The sequence below is a fragment of the Natator depressus genome, chromosome 8, assembly GCF_965152275.1.
Source record: "Natator depressus isolate rNatDep1 chromosome 8, rNatDep2.hap1, whole genome shotgun sequence".
NCBI lineage: Eukaryota > Metazoa > Chordata > Testudines > Cheloniidae > Natator > Natator depressus.
Genome location: NC_134241.1, coordinates 50,506,762 through 50,532,579, shown reverse-complemented (window position 1 = coordinate 50,532,579; position 25,818 = coordinate 50,506,762). Strand labels below are relative to the sequence as shown.

The 25,818-nt window shown below is 46.3% G+C and overlaps 1 protein-coding gene across 2 annotated transcripts; it reads left to right on the top strand.

Moving 5' to 3' along the window:
• The first annotated feature begins 1,745 nt into the window (after window positions 1-1,745).
• Window positions 1,746-24,522, top strand: LOC141992209 (quinone oxidoreductase-like protein 2). 2 transcript variants are annotated; one of them, XM_074961010.1, is made up of 11 exons: window positions 1,784-1,858; window positions 2,254-2,283; window positions 3,065-3,221; window positions 5,826-5,922; window positions 8,471-8,529; window positions 8,935-9,000; window positions 9,369-9,478; window positions 12,423-12,504; window positions 14,943-15,124; window positions 15,990-16,218; window positions 20,854-24,522. In XM_074961010.1, the coding sequence occupies exons 1-11, from the start codon at window positions 1,788-1,790 to the stop codon at window positions 20,920-20,922; spliced, it is 1,152 nt and encodes a 383-aa protein (XP_074817111.1). In that variant the 5' UTR covers window positions 1,784-1,787; the 3' UTR covers window positions 20,923-24,522. The 2 variants fall into 2 exon arrangements, with proteins under 2 accessions (XP_074817112.1, XP_074817111.1); XM_074961011.1 differs by lacking the exon at window positions 2,254-2,283 and having other exon boundaries at window positions 1,746-1,858.
• The last annotated feature ends 1,296 nt before the right edge of the window (window positions 24,523-25,818 follow it).

Genomic DNA, 25,818 nt, shown 5'->3' with positions numbered 1-25,818 from the left:
GCTGCCTCCGACCTCAGGGTAGGGCATGGGGAGCAAGTTTGGAGCCTAAACACCTTTGAGGCTCTGGCCCCAGGTGCCTTATGCATATACCCCTCCTGAGGGACTTTCCAGGAGGTAGAATAGGGGTTCTTAACCTTTCACTTCCTGAGCCTCTCCCCTCCCCCATGCTATAAAAACTCCACAGCCCATAACAACTGTTTTTCTGCATATCCAACAGATTAAAAGCCAGGGTCGGCATTATAGGGTTGCCAACTTTCTAATTGCACAAAACTGAACACCCTTTCCCTGACCCCTTCCCTGAGGCCCCACGCCTTCTCTGAGGACCTGCCCCCACTTACTCCAGCCCTGCTCCCTTCGGTTGCTCGCTGTCCTATACCCTCACTCAATTTCACTGGGCGGGCTTAGGGGGTTGGGGTGTAGGAGGGGGAGCGGGCTCTGGAGTGGGGCCAGAAATGAGGAATTCAGGGTGCGGGAGAGAGCTCCAGGCTGGGATGGGGGTTGGGGTGCAGGCTCTGGAAGGGTGTTTGGGTGCAGGAGGGGGTTCCAACCTGGGGGAGGGGGTTCGGCCTCTGGCTGGGCAGCACTTACCTCAGGTGGCTCCTGGTCGGCAGCAGACTCCCTGCCTGCCCTGGCTCTGTACTGCTCCCAGAAGTGGCCACCATATCCAACTTCTAGGTGGAGGCGCGGCCAGGCAGTTCCGCTTTGTGCCCACTCCCATTGGCTGTGGTTCCTGGCCAATGGGAGCTTCGGAGGCACTGCTCAGGGCAGGGGTGGGGGGCTTAGCCCACAGAGCTTCCCTGCTCACAACCTGTGCTTAGTGGGCCACAGGGACATGCCAGTTGCTTCCAGGAGCCGTGTAGAGCCAGGGAGTCTGCCTTAGCCCCGTTGTGCTGCCGACAGGGCCAGCTCTACAGTTTTGGCCGCCCCAAGCAGTGAAAAAAACCATCGCCGCGGCCGCAAAGGGGAGAAGCTGCCGCTGATTTGCCGCCACGGCCGCAAAGGGGAGAAGCTGCCGCTGATTTGCCGCCACGGCCGCAAAGGGGAGAAGCTGCCACCGAATTGTCACTGCGGCCAGAGGACCTGCCGCCCCTTTCGAACTGTCGCCCCAAGCTCCTGCTTGGAACACTGGTGCTGGGAGCCGGCCCTGGCTGCCGACCGGACTTTTGCTGACCACAGCTGCCAGGGTCCCTTTTCCACCGGGTGTTCTGGTTGAAAACCGGATGCCTGGCAACCCTACAGCATTAGCGGGTGGCAAGCAAGGCAATTGCCCAGGCCCCATGCCATAGGGGGTCCCGCAATTAAGTTGCTCATGCTTCAGCTTTCTTCCCCACGCTCCAGGGAGTCTAACACCCGCCCTGCTCTCTGGGTTATCTGGCAGCCCTGGGACCTCTGGTTAAGAACTGCTGAGTTAGCATATATGCAAAGTTTTGCCCCCCTCAAGTTAAGTCCGTTTCTCTCCTCCTTGCCTCTGACCCAGGGGAGAAGGCATGGCCGGGGGCGCAGGGGACTTGGCGCTGCAAGGGGGGGTGGGGGACAGCCGCAGAGCAGGGGCCCGCTGCCCAGAGCCGGGGGTGCAGAGGCAGGGCTGGCTGGGATCCAGACTCGGCCCGAGGCAGGGCGCTCAGCGGGGGCGGCGTTGCCCGGCGAGGGGGAACCCGGAGAGGGGCGGGCGCTCCCGGGCCGCGGGAGGCGGGGACCGGACGGAGCTTCCCGCAGTCCCTGTTGGAGGCGCTCTGGGCGGTGTTCACTCCCCGGAAGCCAGCGCAGGGTGCCCGTCGCGGAGGAGCATGACGGCGCCGCTGACAGGGCTGCGCTGGGGACTGGGGCCTGGCTGGCTGCTCCGGCTGAAGCGCTGCAGGTCCGAGCTCGGCTCCCCTTCCAGCGTCCCCGGGGCAGCCCCCTCTTCCCGCCGTGCGCCGCCCCGCCGGCTCCCCGCCCCCGCACCTTCCCGCTCCGGGACCCCGGCCCTGCCCCGACCCGCGCTCCCCCCGACCCCAGCCCTGAACCGACCCGCGCTCCCCCCAGGCGTGCCCTGCACCGCCTGTGCTCCCTTGGAGCCCCAACTCTGCTCGCTCCCGCCCCTTCCTGAGCTCCCAGCCGCAATCCCCCCGCGAAGTTCCACCTCTCTGGGCGCACGCCTCCCATCCCGTGCAGAGAGCGGGGCAGTGCTGGGGCTTTCCTGCCGGGAGTGAGGGGCTAGGGCTGGGGAGTATACTGCTGTCAACTCTTGCAACATGTGGTTTGTTTTTAAAGGCTCTCAGCTCCTTGGGATCTCGGGATTAGGTGAGAAATCGCTGTTTTGCGCCTTTTCCCCTTAAAGTAAGTTTCTAGCTCTGGTTGGGGAGAAAAGCTTGAAAACATGGCCTCAGAGCCCCTAAAGGCTCTGAACCCAGGAGGCAAATAAAAAGACCCCTCACCCCAATTTTTATACATGTGTGTATATATATCTCATATTTTTTGAATGCTTGAGGTTTGGCAGCACTGCAGCTATTGCAGTGACAGGGTGACAAAGAAAATCTAGGAGTAGGCACATGGGAGACTTTGACACTGAGCAGAGGGCAGCCTCTTCTCCAGCAGGTTAGAAACCTTAGGTAACCCCAAGCACCCTTGTTTTAGGGACAAAAGGTGTTAAGAAATGGCAGTGGTTAAATTTCACCACCTGCACCATACTTAACTCAAACCAGGGTGGTGGCGGCGGCAGCTTATTATTTGGGTTGTACCTAGAGCAACCTCATTGTAAGCTAGGCAGTGTACAAATATATAACCAGGAACAGTCCCTACCCCGGAGGTCTAAGTACTATTGGATCCAGTGTTACTGGAGTCTTTCATCAGCAGTAAACTTCTCTCCCACTTTGTTTTTAAAATTAAGTGTAATGCAAGCTCAACCACTTCATGGAGAGGTTATCGGCAGTCTCCTATGTATAGCCAGCAGTCCTTGCTGTATAAAATACTTTCAATGATATCTTTTATAACCAAAATGCTTTATGAAATGCAGCTACTTCTGGGGTGATAACTGGCTGGTACACAGCACAGTATAACGCTAGCGCATACTCTTTTGTTGCAGGAGCAGTGCTTCAGGTAAAGAGCTTCTGGGATTGTTCTCCCTGAACAATGACATCCTATTGCAGTCCTGCCGGAACTATCGAGCAGTGCTATGCACCGAGCTGACAAAGCCATTGATTATTAGGAACCTCCCATCCCCTTCTCTGCAGCCCCATGAGGTACTGGGATTGAGATGCGCAGAATTGCTGATTATTTCGAATAATCTAATGTCCCTTAGCTGGCAAACCCACCTACATCCTTGTGTCTCAGGCTCACAGCCTTGGAGTCCTATGCTAGTCCTCTTGGTTTCTTTCCCCTACATCAGTGCTGTTGCTAAATCCTGCCAGTTTTTCCTCTTCGACATCTCTAAGATCTGCTCTTCCTCTTCACCATCTGCCCACCCCTGAATTGTGCCCTGATCATCTCTCACCTCTAATTACAGCATCCGCCTCCTCACTTAGTCTCCCTCACTCTCTCCTCACTGTCACCCACAATCCAAAATTCATTTCCCCTCCTGGTTTTGGTCTGTCTTGTCCATTTACATTGCAAGCTCTTCAAAACAGGGACTGTTTGTACAGTGCCTTGCACAATGGAGCCTCTAGAGTCTACTGCAGTAATAATACAAAAATCTTTTCATCCGTAGAGCTCAACACACTTTACAAAGGAGTCAGTATCATCATCTCCCTTTTACATATGGGGAAACTGAGGCACATAGCGGTGAAATTGATTGCCCAAAGTCACACAGCAGACTAGTGGCGGAGCCAGGATTAGAATGCAGAGCTCCTGAGTCCCAGTCTAGTGCTCCAGCCACTAGGCAACACTGCCTCCCTAAATAATAAGAGCTTTAGAGATGAAGGTTGTGTGCGGATTAGAAAGGAAATGAATTCAGTAAGAAAGAGGATGGTTTGGGACTTTAAAACAACCACTGGGTCAAAGGCTGAGTGACTTTAGTCGAGTCCCTTCCCGTCTGAGTCTCAGGTTCCCTGTCTGTAATATGGTGGCAATCCATACCTCACAGAGCTGGTGAGAGGCTTATTTTGTAGTAGTACTGCACTTTGATCAAGTAAAGCCCAAGTGCTAATTATCAGCACTGGGATGAGGTAAAACAAGGTGAAAATCCATAGTCTAGTGCTTAGTGCTTGTGTGTACACAAATAATATGTTATGTGAAGGCACAGAGAAGCCCATTGAAATGAACAGCTGATAACAAAACTGTGACAATCAGGGTCCAGACACCCCAGTGTCTGAAACCTAAAGAATAAGCAGCTGAATCAATTGATCGTACAGAATATTATTGTACTATAAAAGTGTATTGAGTGAGGTATCATATAAGAACTGGTGACACACTGGTCACGAGTAGCATTGCATGATGTGTACGGATGGTGTGTAAACAGTTACGTATGTGTGCTGGAGATGTGTTCCTAAAATCTGTTCTGGGGGCAGACTTGATAAATAAGTTTGTCCTAGAAAAAGGAAAGTTGTTTTGCTTGTTTGCCTATGTCTCCAGTGTAAACTGAGCAAGGTGATGTCAGAGACAATGCGTCAACAGCGGGGATGGGAAGTCAACAGGAGAAGACAAACAGTGGGGGAGAAGAACTTTCTGTGGGGTTACACTTCAGAGGAATACATTTCAAAGGTTTATTGGACTATAATAAGGAGAGAACTCCTTAGTTATCCATCACTTAGCCGGAAGGGCTAGAGATGTGGTAGCTTGATGTAAGTGAGAAAGCTGTTTAGGCAAAGATTGTGGCTTGCTATAGTTAAGTCTTGGATGCTAAAAAGCATGTTTTATTTTGTTTTGCTTGTAACCGTTTTCTGGTTGTTATCTCTGCTCTGTATCGCTTACATTCTTATATTCTTTATTAATAAACATATTCTTAGGTTTTACTATAAACCATCTCAGTGCTGTGTATTGAAGTGGAGCATGAATTCGAACAGGCTGGCGTTTATGCTGTCTCTTTGGAGACAGTAAACTTAATAATTTCTGTGGGTGTCCAGTGAGAGGGACTGGACGCAACAGAGATGTCTCTGGGGAACTCGGGAACTGGGGTTTGTGGGATGTTCTCTGCAAGTCCAGGTTAAGATTGGCAGAGTCTCAAAGAGTTTGCTGGTGAGGTTGACGGACTCTGGTGGCAGGGTGCTGACACCCAGTCTAAGCTCCAGCAACACTGTCTTGCTGAGGAAGAAGTAACACAGTGGCTGACAGTTCTGGGTGTGCTGAGGAGAGTGTCAAAGAAACAAACTTGTTAAAAGAATAGTAGAGTAGTACATAATAGAAAAGTATCCTGAGATAGTAACTGCTGTTCAGTGGATGCCGTCTTCCACCAAAACACTGGGGGCCAACTCCTCCACTGGAGTAAATCTGCATAGCTCCAATAAAATCAACAGAACTACCCTGGTTTATACCAGCTGAGGATCTGGTCTGTGCCTCAGAAAACATGGGAGTCTTTTGAGAGAGGGTTGGGTTCTGGCCTGGGACTAGAAGGACTGCGATTTGATTTCCTGCTCTGCCACAGACATCCTGTGTGGCCTTGGACAAGTCACTCAGCTTCGTTGTGCCTCAAGTCCCTGACTGTATAATGAGGATAATAGCCTTGCTCTCCCTCCAGGGGTGTTGGGAGGAGAAACGCATGATGGATTGTGAGGTGCTCAGATACTGTGGTAACGGGGACTGTGTAAGTCCCTGGGAAAGGGGAGAGCTGTTTTAAAATGCTACTGCAGTGAAGTCATCTGTTTAAAATGTTTCTACTGCTGTTGCTTGAAAGGTTCCCTTCTCTCTTTCAGGTCAGGGTTGGCGTCCGTTACTGTGGAGTAAATTTTGCTGATATCTTGGCCTGTAAGGGTTTGTACCAAACGAAGCATTGTCTTCCATTCACTCCTGGTAAGTAGGAGACTGTCTGATCTGTGCAGGTTATAGAGTGACTAACTTTACTGTGTTTAATTCTGAGTGAATTTAGTGCTGGGGACAGATTGACAGTGCTGGGGAATAAAGCTGTCTAGCTATAGAATAGGTGCAGCGTAGCCTTTGATGAATTAAGAGAAATTGGGGTGGTGTTTTTTTGTCTCGTGGACACCCTGTCCATTAGGAACCAGGCTGAGACCTCCTCACTCATTTAATATAGGCAACTGAAGAGCCAGACGATGGAAACAAATTGTGGACATTTCTGACCTTGACTGGAGTCAGACCAACAGCCTTGAGGTGGATGTCTTCATGTCCTACTGACTTATTATAAGGAAGAAAATATTTAAATATGTTTTCCCAGACATTCCCAGGCACAAGGGGATTGGGATGGATTTCCCATTCTTAACACTTACTATTCCTTTGTCCTTCCACAAAAGAATGACCCACAGTAAGTGGGATGTGTATTCGCCCAAGTGCTGCCTCCTTGTGGCTCTCAGTTTCTTGTCTTTGTATACTGTCATGCTGCTCCGGGGAAGGAAAACTCTCTGTGTGACCCTGCCTCCAATGCAGTGCTTAATATGTGCCAGGGCTTGCCAGGGCTGAGCCCTGGCACTTCTGGTCTTGCTGCATCAGTTATGAATGTAAAAAATTTGTTTGAGTCCCGGCACCTAATTGCTTGAGCCCCAGCACCTTTTTCATTACAAATTAAGCTCTGCCACAACCTTATGGTTAACCACATCCAGCTAACACATGTTTTGCACCTGTCATCTTTAAGTCAGGTTTAGCATCATATAAATTAAAATGTGCTAATTCTTTGCTGATGGATTTTCCTAGCATAGACAAGACCTCACTGTGGCCACAGTCTCTTATCACCTCTCAGTTATACAGACCTTTGTATTTTCAAAGCGCTGGGCAAAGCTTAACTAATTAATCCTCATGACGATGCTGGGTGAGAGGTTGATAAGTATAATGAAACACACTTTACAGATGGGCACGGTGAGACACAGAGAGGCTATGTGCCTTGCCCAAGGTTGCTTGGCAACTCAAAGGGAGAACTGGGGTTAGAATTCAGGAATTCATAGCATCCACAATGCAGTCCAGGTTATTATGCTGCCCTTTAAAGCAGTGGCTCCCAACCTTTCCAGACTACTGTACCCCTTTCAGGAGTCTTACTTGTCTTGCCTACCCCCAAGTTTCACCTTACTTAAAAACTACTTGCTTGCAAAATCAGACATAAAAATACAAAACTGTCACAGCACCCTATTACCGAAAACTTGCTTACTTTCTCATTTTTACCATATAATTATAAAATCATTTGGAATAGAAATATTGTACTTACATTTCAGTATATAGTATACAGAGCAGTATAAACAAGTCATTGTATGAAATTTTAGTTTGTACTGACTTCACTAGTGCTTTTTATGTAACCTGTTGTAAAACTAGGCAAATATCTAGATAAGTTGGTGTACCCCAAGAAAACCCCAGCGTAAACCCAGAGGTACACATACTCCTGGTTGAGAACCAGTGCTTTAAAGTATAATGTCTGCAGGGATCATACTGTATAGTGTGCGTGGCTTTCTCCATGCTTGACATTCTAGGCATATGCTATCCCCCTGCTGAATTCCTCCTGCCTCCAACCACCGAACCTCCTGTTCTTGTAGCGGTGAACATGCAGCACCTCTGCTGTAAAAAGAAAAGGAGTACCTGTGGCACCTTAGAGACTAACCAATTTATTTGAGCATGAGCTTTCGTGAGCTACAGCTCACTTCATCGGATGCACCTCCTCTGCTGTGTTTCTTTGCTGCACTGAAACCTTCAGGCTTGAATGTCTCCTTCAGCCCTTGCCAGCCTGGGAGCTGACAGTCCCACTGATGCCATAAGAACCCCTCTGAAGACAGACAGCCACGTAGCTTTTACTTTACAATAATTTTAGAAAAGTCCTTACTTCTACTCTTCTCCCCCCCCATTTACGCACTACTGTTTTATCAGTCTGTGTTCCCACAGTGCCACCTTCTGGCCTCCTAGCAGCTTTGCTTCTAAATCTTCTCTAAAGCAGCCTTCGAATGCTGGCTGTATCCGTATGTTGTATGCAAACCTGTGCCATCATGGATAATCTGGTGATTGGTAATCTGGCAAATATGGTCATTTTCAGAGTTAAAAATCAAAGAGCAGCTGGACTCTGAGCATCTTTAGAGCGACAAGGTGGGTGAGGTCCGTATCTTTGATTGGACCAACTTCTGTTCTTGAGAGAGGCAAGCCACCGAGCTTACACAGCTCTCCTTTGGCATTTCTGTCTTTTCCAAGTACTGCAATATCTTTGCCAGCCAGGGGGAGTAGAGCTGCCTGCATCTGCCACACGAGGCTAACATTAGCTGAACTCACTGTCTCTCTGCTCTCCCCATCCCAGTCCAGAATTGGAGTAGGTGAGAACCCCTAGATCCCATCTGCAGAGGACAGTGCTGAGTGCAGCTGGGGAAGTGGCCTGGTTCAGTGTTTGTGGGATGTGCATGACTTTCTCCTGCTTTAGGAATGGAGTTTTCAGGGATGGTGATGGAGACTGGAGCGAACGTCAGCACAGTGCAGGAGGTAAGTGAGATGTAGTGGTGCTGGGGTTAGGAACGGATTCCCAGTTGATCAGGGAGTATCGAGGATGCAGTGTGGGGGTACTGTTTAAGCCGTCCGCACTATAGTATCTGCAAAGTTGTGAGCTCTGCTTGAGGGGTTGGAGGTGTGTGCAGGAAGGTGGTAGTATTTCAAGTCCCATCAGAGAGAGGAATAAGGGTCTGGAAAAAGAAGCAAAGGTGGGAAGGGCGGGGAGGTATCTGATTAATGCAATTGCTGCCTGAACTGTTATCAGGTTTAGTTTGTGCTGCTCGGGTCCTTGGGTTCTTCTTGGGAAAGAAGGAAGATCAAAGACTTAATCCAAAGAGAGGGGTGAGATCAAGTGATTGTTCTCCTCCTAACGCCTGTCCACTGGTGCTTTTCCGGCAGGGAGACAGGGTAATTGGTGTGACTGGCACTAGTGCAATGGCTGAGGAGTGCGTAGCTGATCAGAAGGTAACTACAATTTAAATGTGTCTTCCATTATTGCAAAAGGTTTTATGTTTCATGTTGTTTAGTTTTTGGCTCCTGTGAGAGCTTCCAGTCTGTGCCTTTCTTTTTGATGTTTGTTCTCCTGCCCTCATTGCCATGAACTGGGGTTTGCTCTAGAGAATCCTCGAAAATGCAGAAAGGGCTGATAAGAAAAATTGCATTAAAACTTATTTGGATGAAATTAACGGTTTCACATAGTGTAATGTTTAGGACAGCTTGACAGCATGCTTCTGTATCATGTTCAAAGTGCTCACTAAAGCAGTTGGAAAAGACAGAATTTCATCCTCTATCCCTCTTCAGGATTAAGAATGTTGCTCTGTCTCCTCATGTAGATGCTGTGGCCAATCCCAGAAGGTGTTTCTTATGAAGAAGCTGCAGCATTGCCTGTGTCTTATGGCACAGCCATTTTGGCCCTGGATCATAGAGCACGCACGCAGCCAGGGTAAGTGATCAGAGGAGTCCAAAGCGTAACATGTGTCCAGCAGTAATGATACTTAGTCCCTGCAGAGTGCGCTTCATTTGCAAAAAATTAAACGTCATATCTCATAAATAGAGCTGGTTGCAATATTTTCAGCAAAACCTTTTGGTCATTGGAATATACTGTTTTTGTCAAAGTCCAAATGTTTCATGGAGACCTACTGATTTTGATGGGAAAGCTTCTGAGATACAGTGTGGTCTTTCTGCTCACTTCTAGAGAGAGAGAGAGAGAGAGACCCCCCAGATCTGAAAACCTGACCTTTTCAATACAAAAAGGACATTTTTACATAATTCCGTTTCACAAAAATGCTTGAAGTGTTTTTGCTTGTGTTCTGTATGGGAACGAAAACAAATTTCAAAGTCTGGAAGGTTGTCACGAAACAGAATTATTCTCCAGCCAGCTATACTCCTAACATCTAATCTCCCATATTAGGCATACATCAAAATAATGTCGAGGCACTCAGTGAACTCATTAAGTATTATTATTGTTACCGCTTTGTAGATGGGGAAACAAAGACATGGAAGAGGTCTTGTGGCCAAGGTCATGCCGTATGTTAGTGGTGAAGCTGGGAATAACATCCAGGCATTCCCGGTTTCTAAACTCTGCTCAGATCACTAGATCAGGCTTCAGAGTAACAGCCGTGTTAGTCTGTATTTGCAAAAAGAAAAGGAGTACTTGTGGCACCTTAGAGACTAACCCATTTATTTGAGCATAAGCTTTCGTGAGCTACAGCTCACTTCAGAAGTGAGCTGTAGCTCACGAAAGCTTACGCTCAAATAAATGGGTTAGTCTCTAAGGTGCCACAAGTACTCCTTTTCTTAGATCAGGCTGTCTTTTTGTCCCATGGGGAGTGAGGCTGCTGGTTTTCCCTGGCCCCTGATTCACAATGAGTTTGACAAGAGTGTAGTGGAAATTAATATGCATTGTGTGTATGGGTGAAGATGTGTGTTTTGTTAAGTGTCACTGTCCACACCAAGAGTGAGAACCACAAAGTAAACCAGAACTGGATGCTGGATCTGCCTTGAGGACATATGAAGCAATGCTTCTGAAAAAAGAAAAGACTCAGATCTGCATCCATTAGTATTTTATGGGAAAATACTAGGATAGAATAATAGCTGCTAGGGATAGAAATGACCTGTTCTGACAGACAGCCCATCTCCCTACCCCTCCCAGCTGGGGAAGATCTATTCTTTACAGTGTATTTTCTAGTCCTTTGTCTAGTCCCAAGTGATGACATGTCTGCTGCTTCCCTCGGGAGATTATGCTGCTCTCTGGTTTCATCGGGTGAGCTCAGTGGAGGGCTCACTATGCTGGGCTTTGAGTCTCAGTTTTGTCTGTGGGGGCTGATTATAAGGGCAGTGATGCATGGTTCATTAGTGGAGGGGAGACCCTTCCAGGCTGACCTGGGAGATGCTGGAGAGGCTTGGTGGTCTGGGAGTATGGAGGTATGAGGGGTCCTGGGTTCATATAGCGGGAAATCCATCACAGATATTGATGGTACCTTTACATTTATGGAGAAAGGATAGTTTCATGGTTAACACTGTTCTGGGACTCGGGAGACCTTAGGCTCAGTTTTTTTCTCTGCCACAGACTGACTGTGTCACCCTGGGCAAGTTACTTAATCTTTGTGCCTCTGTTTCCCCATCTGTAAAATGGGGCTCATTACCTATTTGAGAGGGATGTCATAAATAAATAATATTGACTGATGTATGGGAGGTGCTCAGATACTACGGTGATGGGGTCACTTCCCACACGGAAGATGGTCACTGTGAAAAGGCAATACACTAGTAAACAAATTGTGTATGTGTCACTTTAAAATTGTTCAATGCCCATAGCCTGCATGAGGACTGCTTTTATAAACTCAAAGTACACAAACACATTGATAGCTTTTCAACAATTTAAAATTACATATTTTAAAAAGCATTTTATACCCTTGTGATGTTCTTGGCAAAAACCTGCTGAACAGAGGGATTTTTATAAGCCCCAGATACCACTGCATATTGCTGTGAAATAGCTGGTAGGGTTGGGCTGTATCCCATTCAGGCAAATTGTGTCCAAGTCCAACCTGTTGTTTAGCTGAAAATTAGCCTTCCTGCCCAATATCAGTGCATGCCATGCATTGCTCTGCTAATTTATCCTAAGACAACAGCTCTCCTTTTGGATAAGTAGGCTTGTACTGTTACAGGCAGGTTTTAAGGGAAACATTGGTCCCTTTGGGAGCAAAGGAGCCTGGTTGGGAATTTTTTTACTTCTGGATTGGGATTTGGAAGTGCAGCAAGTGCTCTGTGGAGACTTTAGGGTGTGTATGTGAAATAGGGAGAACAAAGCCAGAGAGAGAATTGACTTGTCTACATTGACACAGGAAGTCCATGGCAGAGCTAAGAACAGCATCCAGAGCCAACTCTTGTGCCTTAACAGAAAAACCGTCCTCTCCCCGCAGTGTAGGTAACTATACATTCCTGCCCCAACTCTGCAAACAGCACAGTTTGCTGTTACACCTGAACTAGAGTAAATGTATATCTACTTGTACAGTAATTGAAAACATGCAGATATTCTCTTATCAGATCACTTCACTTTGGAATGTAAAAGATTCACACTCGATGGGGGATACGGTGACTCATTTCATCCGGGTATGAATTGGTGTTTGGGAAAAGTCAAGCTCTCCTTACTCATGCCTTTGGGAAAGATTCTGGGAAAGAGAATACCATTGAAGATGTGGAAAATTCTTACTACTGAAATGGATCATGGGGTAAAATCAGTTGCTGGAGTCTTTTTAAGCTGATCAAGGAGATCTTTCATCTTCAAGACAAATGGGAAACTGTGTATTATTAGCAGGCAGGCACGCAATGCACTGCTTTTCTGTTGTGGAGGGAAGCTCTGTTTATTTCAGTCTCTGTCTCTGTCTCAGGGAAACGGTTTTAGTGACAGCAGCTGCTGGGGCCACGGGGCTTGCTGCTATCGATGTAGCTGCTAACGTTCTCAAGGCAAAGGTATGTCCCTTTTTCAAATGAATCTGTATTCTACGTGTGTCCCACTGTAGTAATGAGTGTGCCTTCTATAGCATGTTCCATCTGAGCATTCAAAGACCTTTCCAAACACTAATGAATTAAGTTTCACAAAGTAGGCAAGTATTATTCTCCATTTTCAAGATGTGCGTACTAAAAAGGACGTAGATGTTGGGAGTTGCCCAAGGTGTCCCAATGAATTATCGGTAGAGTAGGGAATAGAACCCAGGAGATTTGTAAAGTCAGAGGGGCTGGTAATCCAGTAAACCAGACTCCATCTCTGAGGCTCCATCTCTCAAACACAGCACACACACTAATGCACTTTCCCCTCCTGAAACACCTGCCTTCCCTGTGCTCCTGCTATGGGCTCCGCTGTGGAGCCCCATAATTTCCCTTGATTCTTTCCAGTGCAGAATTGAGCTCTTATCCAAGTGGGAGATAGAGGTGGAATGTTTTCAAAGGTGCCCAAGTGACTTAGGCTCCTGAGTCCCATTTTAAAAAGTGATTTAGGTGCTTACAGGCCTAATTCATTTTGAGAGTCAATGGGACTTAGGCTCCTAAGCCACTGGGTCATTTTGAAAATTTCAGCCTTTAGATTTGAACCAATGTAGATCTAAGGGATAATAGCGTTTGATGTTTATGGGAATAAGAGATGAATTTATTCCAACCATCACAGTATAAATCGGATTAGGAAATAGTATGCTGTTAGGGTTTTTAAAAGAGAGGCTTTTTTTTTTTTTTTATAAGTAGAACACCCCTCAGTAAAAAGAACTGCACAAAGTGACAAGGCAGAAATAACTCCAGTTCAAATTGTTATACCAATAAAATAAAAACCAGCAGGATCTTATTAAAGGGAATAAGGCAAAATGCCACATTTATGGTGAATACAGAAAGAATCATAGTAAGCAGTTAGTTTTAGCTATAACATTCCATTCAATTTCATATTTATTCACACATTCATTCATACACACACACACAGGTTCTGCAAGGTTGTTATCATAGTTACCAGTCTTAGAGTTGCTCGTGCCAAGCCACTGGCCAGGTGGCCTGGACACAAGGAGGGAGCAGGGCCTTGTCAGATGCACATCTGATGCTCCTGGAAGTTGGTTTGCAGAATCAGACCACAAAGCTCTGTTTCTAGAGTCCATTTTTATAGGAATTTATTCCTATGCCAGTCTATGGGAATTAGTTCATCATGCTGTTGCTGAATCAATCAGCAGATGGCACATTCCTGATGGCTCCGTGTTGGTCTTCGGTTCTCCCATCCTTGAGGCTGTTGGGTGGATTCCAGTCTGCCCTCCGGGGGTCCTCTGGTTGTTTCCACTTTACGCCTTCTTCGGCCGATGGACACTGGATTCTTAGGCTGGCACCTCCCTGATCATTCAGTTATTATCCACACCAAGCATCCATCCACATACATCCTCTATCTCTATTTTAATCACAATTGTTAACAAAGCGAGATAAAGGGAGTCTCTGTGTGCTGTTTCTGTTGTTACAAAGTATTGCTTTGAGAACTGACTCTGTCTTAGGATATACTAACACAATTAGCAGCTTGCAAGTTTCACCAGAGAGGGAGAGAAACAGTAAAAGCAAGAGACCAAAAACCAAGAGACCTCTTAATTAGTAATACCCTGGAATTTAAACTATGGGGAATCAAACTCATTTGTGACTTTAATACAGAACTTCTTTAATATGATCCAACAAAATGGTTTGTTGTGCGTGATAGAGCTCCCACAAACCACAGAGTCTGACTGGAGAAATCTGGAGCAAGTAATTCAGCGGCTGGTAGTCTCCCCTCTGAGTGAAATCCTATCATGTTGCTAGGGATGGAAAACTCCTCCAAATGCACTGGGGTATGTTAAAAATCCGGTGGCACATTTGGTAAGAGTACTAGGCTTAAACCCAGACCAGGGACCAGTTTGGGTAAATGCAGTCTCTCTCTAAATTCCCCTGAAGTTTCAATTGCAGATGGGACTGGTCTTCTCTTTCTGCCTTAAGTTGTTGTTATATAGTGCTGCTGTGCATTGTCCAACAGCTGCTGCGTTCCATCCCAGCAGTGGTTGTTCTTCAGTGAATGGTACAGTGATATAGATACAGTTTGTACATCATTTTAAATTTGTAAAGCATTTTTGGGGACATTGACATAGAAGATACATTACTATGGAGCTTTTATTTAAGTTATTGGTACTGTAATAGATTATGATAACATGCTAAAGCACCTATTGTATCACTCTGAGCAGAGATGCCTTTATTATTTTATTTTATTTTATTTGCATTATCATAGTGCTTAGGAGCCTCAGACCCCATTGTGCTAGGGTGCTGTACAAACACAGAACTAAAAGACAGTCCCTGCCTCAGAGAGCTCATGCTGTTTTCCACCATGAAAGATCAGACTGTAACACTCGCTCCTCCTTTGTTTTCAGGTGATAGCAGCAGCTGGAAGTGATTACAAATGCAACCTGGCTCTGCAGAAGGGTGCAGCCCACAGCGTGAATTACACCCAAGGGAGCCTAAAGGAGGGGGTGAAGAAACTTACAGATAACAGAGGGGTCAATGTAGTTCTTGATGCCGTTGGAGGGGACATCTTCAAGGAGGCATTACATAGGTGCGTTGAAATACGATTCCGTTGTGTTCTGAGTGACGTGCATCAGGGGTATGAAATGTGTGGTCTCCTGGGACCCTCCCTCTGCATGCTTCACAAGTATCCAGTTGAAACTGCAAGGGAATGTAGGGAGCCGCCAGAATGTAATTCTGCAAGCTGGAGTTTGGATATAGCACCCAATCTCGCTCTTTACTGACCACAGATATTTAGGGCCTTGATTTTTTTCACATGTAATCAGAAAGAGGGGTGCCACTTAGTGCCACACTGGGGCGTTGGTTGAGTACTGACTGGGAGAAAGTGTCTCTGATTAATTAGCAGAACCAGTTCGTGCAGAGCCAGTTTCCCTAGGGGGCCCCATGCAAGTACTACTAGAGCTGAGGTTCTGAAACTTAATAAAGAGATCATTCTGTGGGTAACCCTCACTGGCAATCGCAGTATGTACCTGTGTGAAATATGGTAACTGCTCACCTGGAAAAGTAACAGTAGGAAAATATTTAATGTGTTTTCACCTGTCCTTAATGCGATGTAAAAGCTAGAAACAACATGGATCAGTCAGCATCATGTGACCAGCCAGCTCTCTGAAGGCCACCAGCAAGTGCTCAAACTTGGAAATGGTTGGCCCAGATGCTCCCCTTTTAGTTGACAAATTCTGATGAGATCCTACCTGCAGATGGTGTAGTGGCAAAGTCCTCTCTTCACTCTGAGCTAAAACCCTAGTGTTGAGTTTGAGACAGTGTTTCATTAAGGACCAAACTCTGGTCCCAATGAAGAAGAGGCACCCCCTCCCCCTTTTCCCCAGTGGGATCACAATTTTACCCTATGCTTGCTCTTCCTCATTAAATACATCACCTTTCCCTCCCCTTTGCAGTTTGGCTTGGGAGGGCAGGATTGTGGTGGTGGGTTTTGCTGGAGGAGCAATCCCCTCTGTCCCAGCCAACCTGCTGCTTCTGAAGAATGTGTCTGCCTTGGGAGTGTTCTGGGGTCGATACCGGGAAGAGGACTTTCCTGTTTTTTCGTCATCCCTCTCCTCTGCTCTTTGGTACTGCCAGGAAAGACGGATCCAACCTCATGTAGGAGCGGTCTTCAAACTGGAAGAGGTAAAGTGCTGCCCAAGATGACACTCGCTGGCAGGATTCACAGTTCTCTGAGAGAGGCTGAATAGAAGGAAGAAGCTGTCTAATCTGGTGGGCTGCTATCAGCACTTCCCTGGGGAATGGGAAGGCCCAAAGCTTGAGCCCCTGTACAAGGGCGCTGGAACAATTTGTATAGTGGGGATGCTGAGAGCCATTGAACCAAACTGTAAACCCTGAAATGGAAACCACTTCAAGCCAGGGGATGCAGCGTCCTCCCCACCCCCCTCATTCCAGCACCTATGCCCCATACCTCTTAGGGAGGGAAAAATATGAGTTACAACTAGGAGACATGTAGGTTTGATCTATGCCTCAGAACTAACTCTAAACTCCGGTATCTGCCAAGAACCTGTCATCACTACAGGAAGTAAATGCTGCTGTTGATTAAATTAAAACCTTGGCATGTATATTTTCATAAACTGTGATGACCTTATGCAGTGTCGAGCTCTCAGGATTGCTTTGTTTAGAGTAAAGTTTTGCGTCTGAGTGAATTTTGTGTGTGGTGAATGCCCTCTGATTCGTACAAAAAACCCTCCAGTTTCAAACACGGCACAGAACCCCGGTTCTTTAAGAAATCCCCTTTTTTTTCCTCCTTCATTCTAGTGTTATTGGCTTTAAATGTCTCCAATATGTATGATGATTATTTAGTATTTATGTTTTGGAAGTGCCAGGTTGGGCCCCCCTTGTGCTAGCCATGGTACAGACCTGTAAAAATGACAGCTCCTTTCACAAAGACCTTACAACTTAAGAGTCAGTAATACAATGGGGTAAAGTTGTTGTTTTTTTTAAAGGTGAATTGGGGGATGCAGCTATGTCTTAATTTACATCTTTCATCTTGTATCTTAATTTACATCTTTCACTCTGGGAGCCATTAGAGCAGTGTTTTTCCACCTGGAGTCCGGGGCCCCCTGGGGGCCGCTAGCAGGTTTCAGGGGTCCTCCAAGCATGGTCAGCGTTAAGAGTCGCCAGGGCCCAGGGCAGAAAGCCGAAGCCTCACCGCATAGGGTTGAAGCCTGGGGCTGAAGCCGAAGCCTGAGCAATGTAGCTTTGTGGGGGCCCCTGTGGCGTGGAGCCCCAGGCAATTGCCCTGCTTGCTAACACCGGCCCTAGCTTTTATATGCAGAAAAACAGTTATTGTGGCACAGATGGATCATGGAGTTTTTATAGCATGTTGGGGGGGGGCTCAGAAGGAAAAAGCTTGACAACCCCTGCATTAGAGGAGTCAGAATTACTCGCTGGTTAGTAATTTTCTGGCATTTCAGTTCCTGGATAATGGAAGTGCCATGAGATGGTCAGCTCTTGTGTTATTTCAGCCTCATAAATGGATCCCTGAGGCAAAAAGCCCACAAAGAGCAAATTCCAATACAAATGCTGAGCTGTTTGTTCCTCCAGAACAAACTGCACTGCAGTGATGTCTTGCTCAGGTCACCCAGAACTGGGAGCCACTCGGTCACCGCTCTGCCTCAGCAAGAGTGAGCTTTGCTACTGATAAGCCATGTGCCAGCTCCCTGGTGTGCCAGCTTGTCTGCCTTGCCAGCAAACTCTTCAGGACTCTGCTAGTCCAAACCTTGCCTTGCTGGTCAGTCGGTGAGCCTGAGTTCCGCAGAGACATCCTTCGACACTGTTCAGTCCCTCTCATAGAAGTTGTTAAGTTCGCTGCCTCCAGAAAGACAGAGCATACAGCAGCCTGTTAGATTAGCTGAAGATTTAAACTTCACTTCACTACACAGCACTGAGATGGTTTTGTAATAAAACAAGAATGTTTATTAACAAAGAACATAGGTTTAAATGATTTCAAGTAAGAGTGAAAGAAACATGAAAAGTTACAAACAAAACACACTTTCTAGTGACTAAAACTTCAGCAAGTTACAATCTTTTGCAAAGCAGGTTTCGCACCTATAGTCAGTTCTTAGAGACTTCAACTCCCTCGGTTGAGGGATCTGCTTTTCTCTGACATGAAGAGTTCTGGCCTTTTGTGTCCCTCTGGTGATGGATGCCAAAAATTTTTACTGTTTCGGCGTATATTTTCCAAAGTCCATCGTCTCTGTTTCAAGAGGCAGGAAGGCTTCTTGGGGGTACAGCCTCTGTCCACTGCCCTGATTGTTAAGTAGTCATCTCCCCCATTTGCTAGTTTGATGGCTTTGTTTACCTTCCATGTAAATATACTTCCATTGTTTCTGGCCTTGTCTTGCTCAGTTTACACTGGTGACACAGTCAAGTGGCTGAAACACATTCTTTTGTCTCGGACAGCTGGGCTTATGCACTGTTTCCCAGCCACGTGCTACGAACATATTTCCAGCACACACATATAATTCTTTATACACTGCCTGTACATACACCACGCAATAATATTAATGACCAGTATGTTATAAGTTTGAGTATGATGCCTACATGACACCTCTTAGATATAGATTATGATAACAGTGTGTTGGAGCAATGAGTGTGTCAGGCCTGATGTGAGTTACAGTGTGGTGGGCCCTCTGCCAGTTGGCATTCAGGGGCTCCCTGGGTCACGACTACCACCTGTTGTACTTTAGAGTAACAATCTGATTGCATTTAAATTCCACTATTCATAGCGTCACAACATAATTACATCTCAAACCTAAAGAGCATGTTAGCCACCTAAACCAGACATCTGCGCCTCATAGATGATGGGCCAGTGGCAACAAGACTGACCAGGAAACTCTGGGAAATGCAACTAGCAATAACAGTCTCTGATATTTTCAGTGTCAGACTTTGCAGAGACCAATCTGAGTAACATTCTTTTGAGCTGATGATAAAGCACCAGGTACCCTGGGGGCCATTCTGGCCAAACTCCTTAGCATGATGAATGAAACTGGTACTTACTCTGTCTTCACCTTGCAGTAGTTGAAAATGGCTGATAGAAATAGTTAGGCCAAAGATAGAGAAATTAACCCACCCAGTAAAGGATTAAGCTTTTGAGTGTCTCTAATGCTACCCCATGGTGAGTGGGTAGGGAAATTTGATCTCTGTGAATTTCCATTTTTTTGTGGGTAATGATTTTAATTGAGGTATGCATGTGGGTAAAGAAGTACATGGTTCTGTGGTTGTGACCAAAAGCATCCCTCTATTCACATGCTACGCACCCTTGTAATAATCTTTGTACAAAATATACCTTGTGGGGTATCACTGGAAAACTAATAACTCGCTGGTCAATATTATCATGATGAAATGTATGTAGCAACATTCTATGTAAAGTAATGACATCCCCCTGTCTGACATTATTAGCACATGTTCACTCCCACGCAGCCTAGGCAATGGTTGTTAAGCAGGTCTGTCCTAAACAAGGAATGTGTATTTATCTCAATTTACAGATAAGTAGTAAACAGAGTCCTCAAGACAGTAAGAGGGGGAAATGGCAGGCCACAAAGCAAATTTTCACTTCAGCAAACACAGGAGAGGAGAAAAAAGACATGGAGCCTCCTTCACCACGAGCTTCTGTGTCACCTTCTTTACTTTGAAGGGTAACCTTCAGAAGACTCTGCTTCAAAGGTTCACTGGACTATCAAGAAAGGGGCAGAGAACCTCAAGTTCTCTCTCTTTCACTTAAGAAGACAAAGGCCCCAGCGCCTCTGGGTCTTGGAGAGAGATCCTGACGAAGGAAAGGGTCAGTTCCCATCTTGCTGGAAGGGGAAGGGGACGGGGGGTCAGAGAGGCCATTTTGAACAAAACCTTGAACCGAAACTTGCTAGATTAGGTTTTAAATGTTTAGTTGTGTTTTCACTTTTATTTGCTTTTACCCATTTCTAACTTCATCTCTTATACTTGATAGGACTTTAAATGAATTCTTCTTTTGTTTACAAACTTTTTATTTTTTAATCTAAACCCATCCAGTGCTGTGTTTTAAATAGAACTGTTTGGTAACTCCAGTTAAAGTAGCAAACTGTTGAATGTTGACTCTTCACAGGAGCAGCGAATCTTAATATCCGGACTGTCCAGGAGAGGGCTGGACAGTGCAGAACAAAGTTTTGTGGGGAAACTCAGGACTGGTAGTGTGTTGGGGTCACCCTGCAGGTAGTAACCGAGGCTAGTGGAAGCCAGAGTGTGATTGGTGTGTTGCTGACAGGCTGCTGGGGTTGGGGCTGCTTGGCCAGGGCTGCAGCTATACACAGACATTCAGGGTGTGACTTGCATGCTGTTTGTGGGCAGCCCAGGTTGGGAGCTACAACAGCAAAGCATCATGAGGCAGCCAAGGTTATAGGGCAGGTGCTGATACAGCCCCTCGCTGGCCTGGATTGCACTCTGGAATGTGACAGTGGTGAAGTCACTACGTCAGATTTTTAAAGTGTTCCAACCTGCCCTCTAAAACTGCCTCTGAAATCCTTGTGCATAGTCGTTTTTCCTGCATGCACAAATCCAAGTTTTCATGTGCCCCAAATCTTTATACACAAAAAAAGTGCAGGGGGATTTTTAAAGGGCAATCATAAAAATTTGGCCAAATACATCTGTCTCTAGAAATTACTGTAGAGAATGCAAATTAAGATGGCTACAGTAGCAACTAACAGTTGCAGGAGTGTGTGTGTGTGTGTGTGTACACGTACATGCCCTTTCATATAAACAACTGAGGTTTTGTGCTTGCAGGTGAATGAAGCCTTTAGCCGTGTAACCCAGCGCAAGTCAACAGGAAAGGTTGTCATCTCAGTGAAATAAATCAGCCTGTTTCCTCAGAACACAGCCCCTGCTGCTGTTGGACTAATCAGCAGAATCACCCTTCTGGCTTATGGATGCAGACAGCCAAGTTGCATCTACCCTATGATTTCTTTCATGATTCGTCTACCACCACCAGTAATGTAGAGGGATATGGGCTCCTGCTTAGGTTTAAATGACATGATGATATAAATACTTGCGCCCGTTGCTAGCATTGGTGGAGTTGCACTGGTGCTAGACAAACAGTGCCAGGAGTCCTAGGGGAGACAAGGTTTCACTGTGACGGGAAGAGGGAGAATAGATGCAGAGCAGTGCAATTAATACAAACGTAAACCAGACTCTCTTTAAAGGAATCACCATTCGGAAATCTTAAGTCTCCCACTGTGAGCAGTGTGTGCTCTGTATAATATACCCATAACATCCTTGTGTCCCTAGAACAGGGCTTCTCAGACTCTTTTTCCATAGTGTGGTTCACTTTTAACAGAGGCTTTTATGTTGGAAACGTCTCCCGCTTCTGCTGGCGGTTGTGCAGACCCCATCTCTCACATTTATGGTTGCACAGACTGCTTCCTTTCTATTGGTGATGACCTAGTATCTTAGGGTATGTCTGCATTGCAGTCAGACACCTGCGGCTGGCCCGTGTCAGCTGACTCAGGCTCGCAGGGCTGTTCAATTGTGGTGTAGACTTTCCAGCATCAGCTGCAGGGTCCTCGAGCCTGGGCTCCAACCTAAGCCTGAATGTCTACACCGCAATTAAGCAGCCCCTTAACCCAAGTCAGCTGGCACAGACTAGCCATGAGTTTTTAATTGCAGTCAGAGCCTTTGTGTCAACCACAGTCATGACTTTCCTCATGTGACCGTTCCACATAAGCAAAATGGTTTTTAGCTTCTTGTAATGCAGTTTAAGAGCTGGAAGTGAGGAGGGGAATTAGTGCCGTGAGGCCAGTCAGTGCTCCACCCACCACAGTTTGAGAGGAGCTGCCCTTGGTGGTGATAGAGCAGCACTGCTGTATGTAGCCATTACAAAACAGTCAGCTAGAACCAGGCAGCTTGGGCTGAGGGGTGGAGTTGAAATGAGGAGACATGAAAAACCATGAGGTGAGGGCACAGCTTTTGCAACAGTGTAACCAGCCATTGGTCCATATCACCTGTTGACCTGCCTTAAGCAGAACCAAACGACCCACCAGTAATTGCTGTACCCAGCCACTTGCATGTGGGACGAAAGACTTCATCCCTGACTCCTGTGTCAGCTTAGCTTGGTCCCCAGAGGTGTAATTATACGGATGGTGACCTCAGTGAGCGTGGCTGCGAACAGGAGAGACTTCAGTCTGAGACACTGTTAACAAGCACCATTGGCTCTCTCGAGCCTGCCTGAAAAGAGCTGGACCCATGACGTCCTGCAGAACGCTCTCTGGTAGAACTGTTTGATGAGACAGTACCTGAATTCCTCCACGCTGTTGCTTGCTGCTCTGACTTGCAGTCCAAATCCGTACGCCTCTGAACTTCCGTCAGACTAGAGCGCTTTCTTAATGTACAATAAACCTTTTGGTTTTCTTAACATGGCTTTGCTGCAGCTATGGAGACCAGGCTCCCTTGCTCTTGTCTTTGCTGCTGTGGAGCGATGACCAGCTACCCTGGCTTCTGTCCAGTAATTTGGAGGAGCCCGTAAAAGTCTTTCACCCCTTAAAAACATGACTGATTCCTCAGATTGCCACCAGCTTTCTGCTGCAGGAGACTGGGGTCTTGGTTGCTTGTTAGTGTCCTACATAGTTGTGAACAGTTAGAAGAGTTCTGAAAAGGACAGCTTGTTGAAATAAGCTTCAGACTAGGTGGTCCTAATGGTCCCTCCTAACCTTAGAGTCTGTGAATCTAAGCTGTGGGACTGGAGGCCACAAACATAAAAATGGCCATACTGGGTCAGACCAAAGGTCCATCTAGCCCAGTATCCTGTCTTCTGACAGTGGCCAATGCCAGGTGCTTCAGAGGGAATGAACAGAACAAGTAAACATCAAGTGATCCATCTCCTGTTGCCCATTCCTAGCTTCTGGCAAACAGAGACTATGGACATCATCGCTGTTCATCCTGGCTAATAGCCATTGATGGACCTATCCTCCATGGATTTATCTAGTTCTTTTTTGAACCCTGTTATAGTCTTGGCCTTCACAACATCCTCTGGCAAGGAGTTCCACAGTTTGACTGTGTGTTTGTAGGAAGAAATACTTCCTTTTGTTTGTTTTAAACCTGCTGCCTTTGATGTGCTTTGTGTGCATTCTGCTTACAGTCCTTACAAACATTCATTGTTACACCATCAGTGCATGGTAGCTAAATATGATCCACTTTAGAGATGCAGAAACCACAGCCTCAGTGCAGCCAAGCAAGGAAGCCCATGCTTAATTCCATGTATCCTCTTGAAGTTAATAGGACCACTTCAGTTATGCATCTGCTTAGGTTCTTTGCTGAATCAGAGCCTGTGTCTGTTTCAGAACTGGCATTAGAACAGAGGAGTTCTGTGGACTTGCTCCCATGCTTAGTCTACTTAATGGCGCTGCCTCTTGGGCTGTTGAGTTGCCCTCATACACATCACAATGGCTGCTCCTCAGAGGAAGGAGCTAGCTCAGCAGCAGCCAGCTGCTGGGAAGGGAGTTGGTGGCGATGGCAGCAGCCAGGGCAGCACTGCCTCCTCTCCCCAGGTCATTAATTGGTTCTGGGTCCTCCCAGAAACTGAGGGAGTGGGGCCTCAGGGTTTCAGCAACCCCAAAGGCCTTGTGCGGGGGGCTGTGTGTGTTGGGGGCGTGGGGGTTGGAGTGAACCTCCATGATATTACGATAAATCAGTGCCCGACTTGAAGTTAGACAAATTTAGACTGGGAATGGCTCAAACATTTTTAGCAGCAACAGGGACTATCCATCATTGGAACAATTTACCAAGGCTGCCAGTGATTCCCTGTCACTGGCAGTTTTTAAATCAAGATGGGGTATTTTTCTGAGAGAGATGCTGTCTTTCATACAGGAAGTATTTCTGGGAAGCTCTATGGCCTGTGTTATACAGGAAGCCAGACTAGATGATTCCAATGGTCCCGTCTGACCTTGGAATCTGTGGCTATTTTCAGAGACCTTTTCAAAGAAAAAGGACAAACTATTTTTAAATGAAAGATGAGATTAGCTATGATGTTTCTAATTCATGGGGGGGAGGGGGAGGGAGAAGAAGGGGCTAAAGGCTGGCTCTGCTTTGTCTCCCTCCTGCAGTTCTTGATTGGATAGGTGGAAGTGAATTATTTTGTATTAATTCTGATCATTTTTGCAAGTCTCTTGATCCTTGAAAAGAATTAGCGAGGTGTCCCACATGGGGGAAGTGAAACTGGGGATTAGGAGAATGTTTGGGATTCACTGAGCGAAGACAGCAGCACCAAGCGCCAGTGTGAGAAAACAAAGTCCAGTGATATTGGTGCAGGAGGCTTGGTGGCAAAGTCGATAACTAGTTTTTCATCTCTGGAGCCCTGGGTTCAAATCCCACTTAAATGAAATGAACTTTCCCCCACTGCATCGTTGTGAATCTCGACTCAAGAGGAGCCCAGGATTAGCAATACAGGGCTGCCCTGCAATTCAGAGCTGTGTTGTATCTATAGAAGTGTATGGAGACTCAGCACTGGAATCACAGGGTGCTGCATCAAGGCTGAGTTGTATAGGAAGGTAATACTATGTCTGTCTCGAGCCAGTGCTGTTAGCCTTTTGCTTTCATTAGCCCCAAATTCAAATAAATCTAGTTCTGTGATTAAACCTTTATGGGGCACAACAGTTCTCCCTCTCTTTCCTATTTCTTCCAATAGCTGACCAAACACAATGGGTATCCGGACTCTTAATTAACTCTTTATAATGACTGTAAATTTCATTACTGTACATGTGTTTGTCACATGCCTTGAATCAAAATATTTTAAGGAGAGAAATGAAAGAAAAAATTTTTTTCCCATGTGTGAATTCGCCAAGAACTGAATTAATTATTTTTGTACAGTTGGTCTTAATTGTAAAGATAATAGAAATAAAGAATTAAAATGTTACTATTGGCAAAAGGCCCCTTTCTGAAGAGTTTGTAATGTTTTACAGTAGAATTAAAGTGGTTCTGCGTTGAGTTATTAAGATAGGTGATATTAGTGTAGTTTATAGTTGGAGACTGCGTAGTATGAGTCCTGATCCTGCAATCTGATCCACAAGGGTGGGCGGCTGAGTCTGTGCGGAACCCCCTTGACTTCAGTGGCCCTGCTTCTAGGGCTGTATGTGCCTAAGGGTCTGTCTGTCTGCAAATCAGATTGCAGGATTGGGGATATAGTTTGTTTGGGGGCTAGCAAATAGAATACACATCCAGTCCCCTCTAGCTGGCCAGTCTGAATGGGGTCTGGGTCTAGGGTTACCAACTTTGGTTGGATGAATTCCTGGAGGTTTCATCACATGACATTATCTTTAATTAAAGATTAATCTTTAATTCCTGGAGACTCCAGGACAATCCTGGAGGATTGTCAACCCTATGTGGGTCAGCAGTGACAGTCATTTCTGTCTAGAATCTGGCTAGTGAACTCAGTCCAGGCCCAAGGGACAAAAGTCAGCATCACAGTTTAGTTGCCTTGCTGGCAGGTGTGTGTGTACAGAGAGGCCAAGGAATGAATGTGTTTGAGGCTGAACTACCTTCTGTGGCTTAGCGGTAGTCCCTTCAGATCAGAAATGGGGAGGTGTATAGGTGTACACTCCATTAGATCGGGGATACAGGATTACAGTCTCCAGGTCTTTTCATCCGTTTATCCAAAGAAGCCTGCGTGTGGGGAGGGGAGGCCTGAGTTGACCCTATGGCATAACGTTCTGCTTCACGCTGCAGAAGCCCCATAAGTATGATCTCATGGGTGGGATCTGC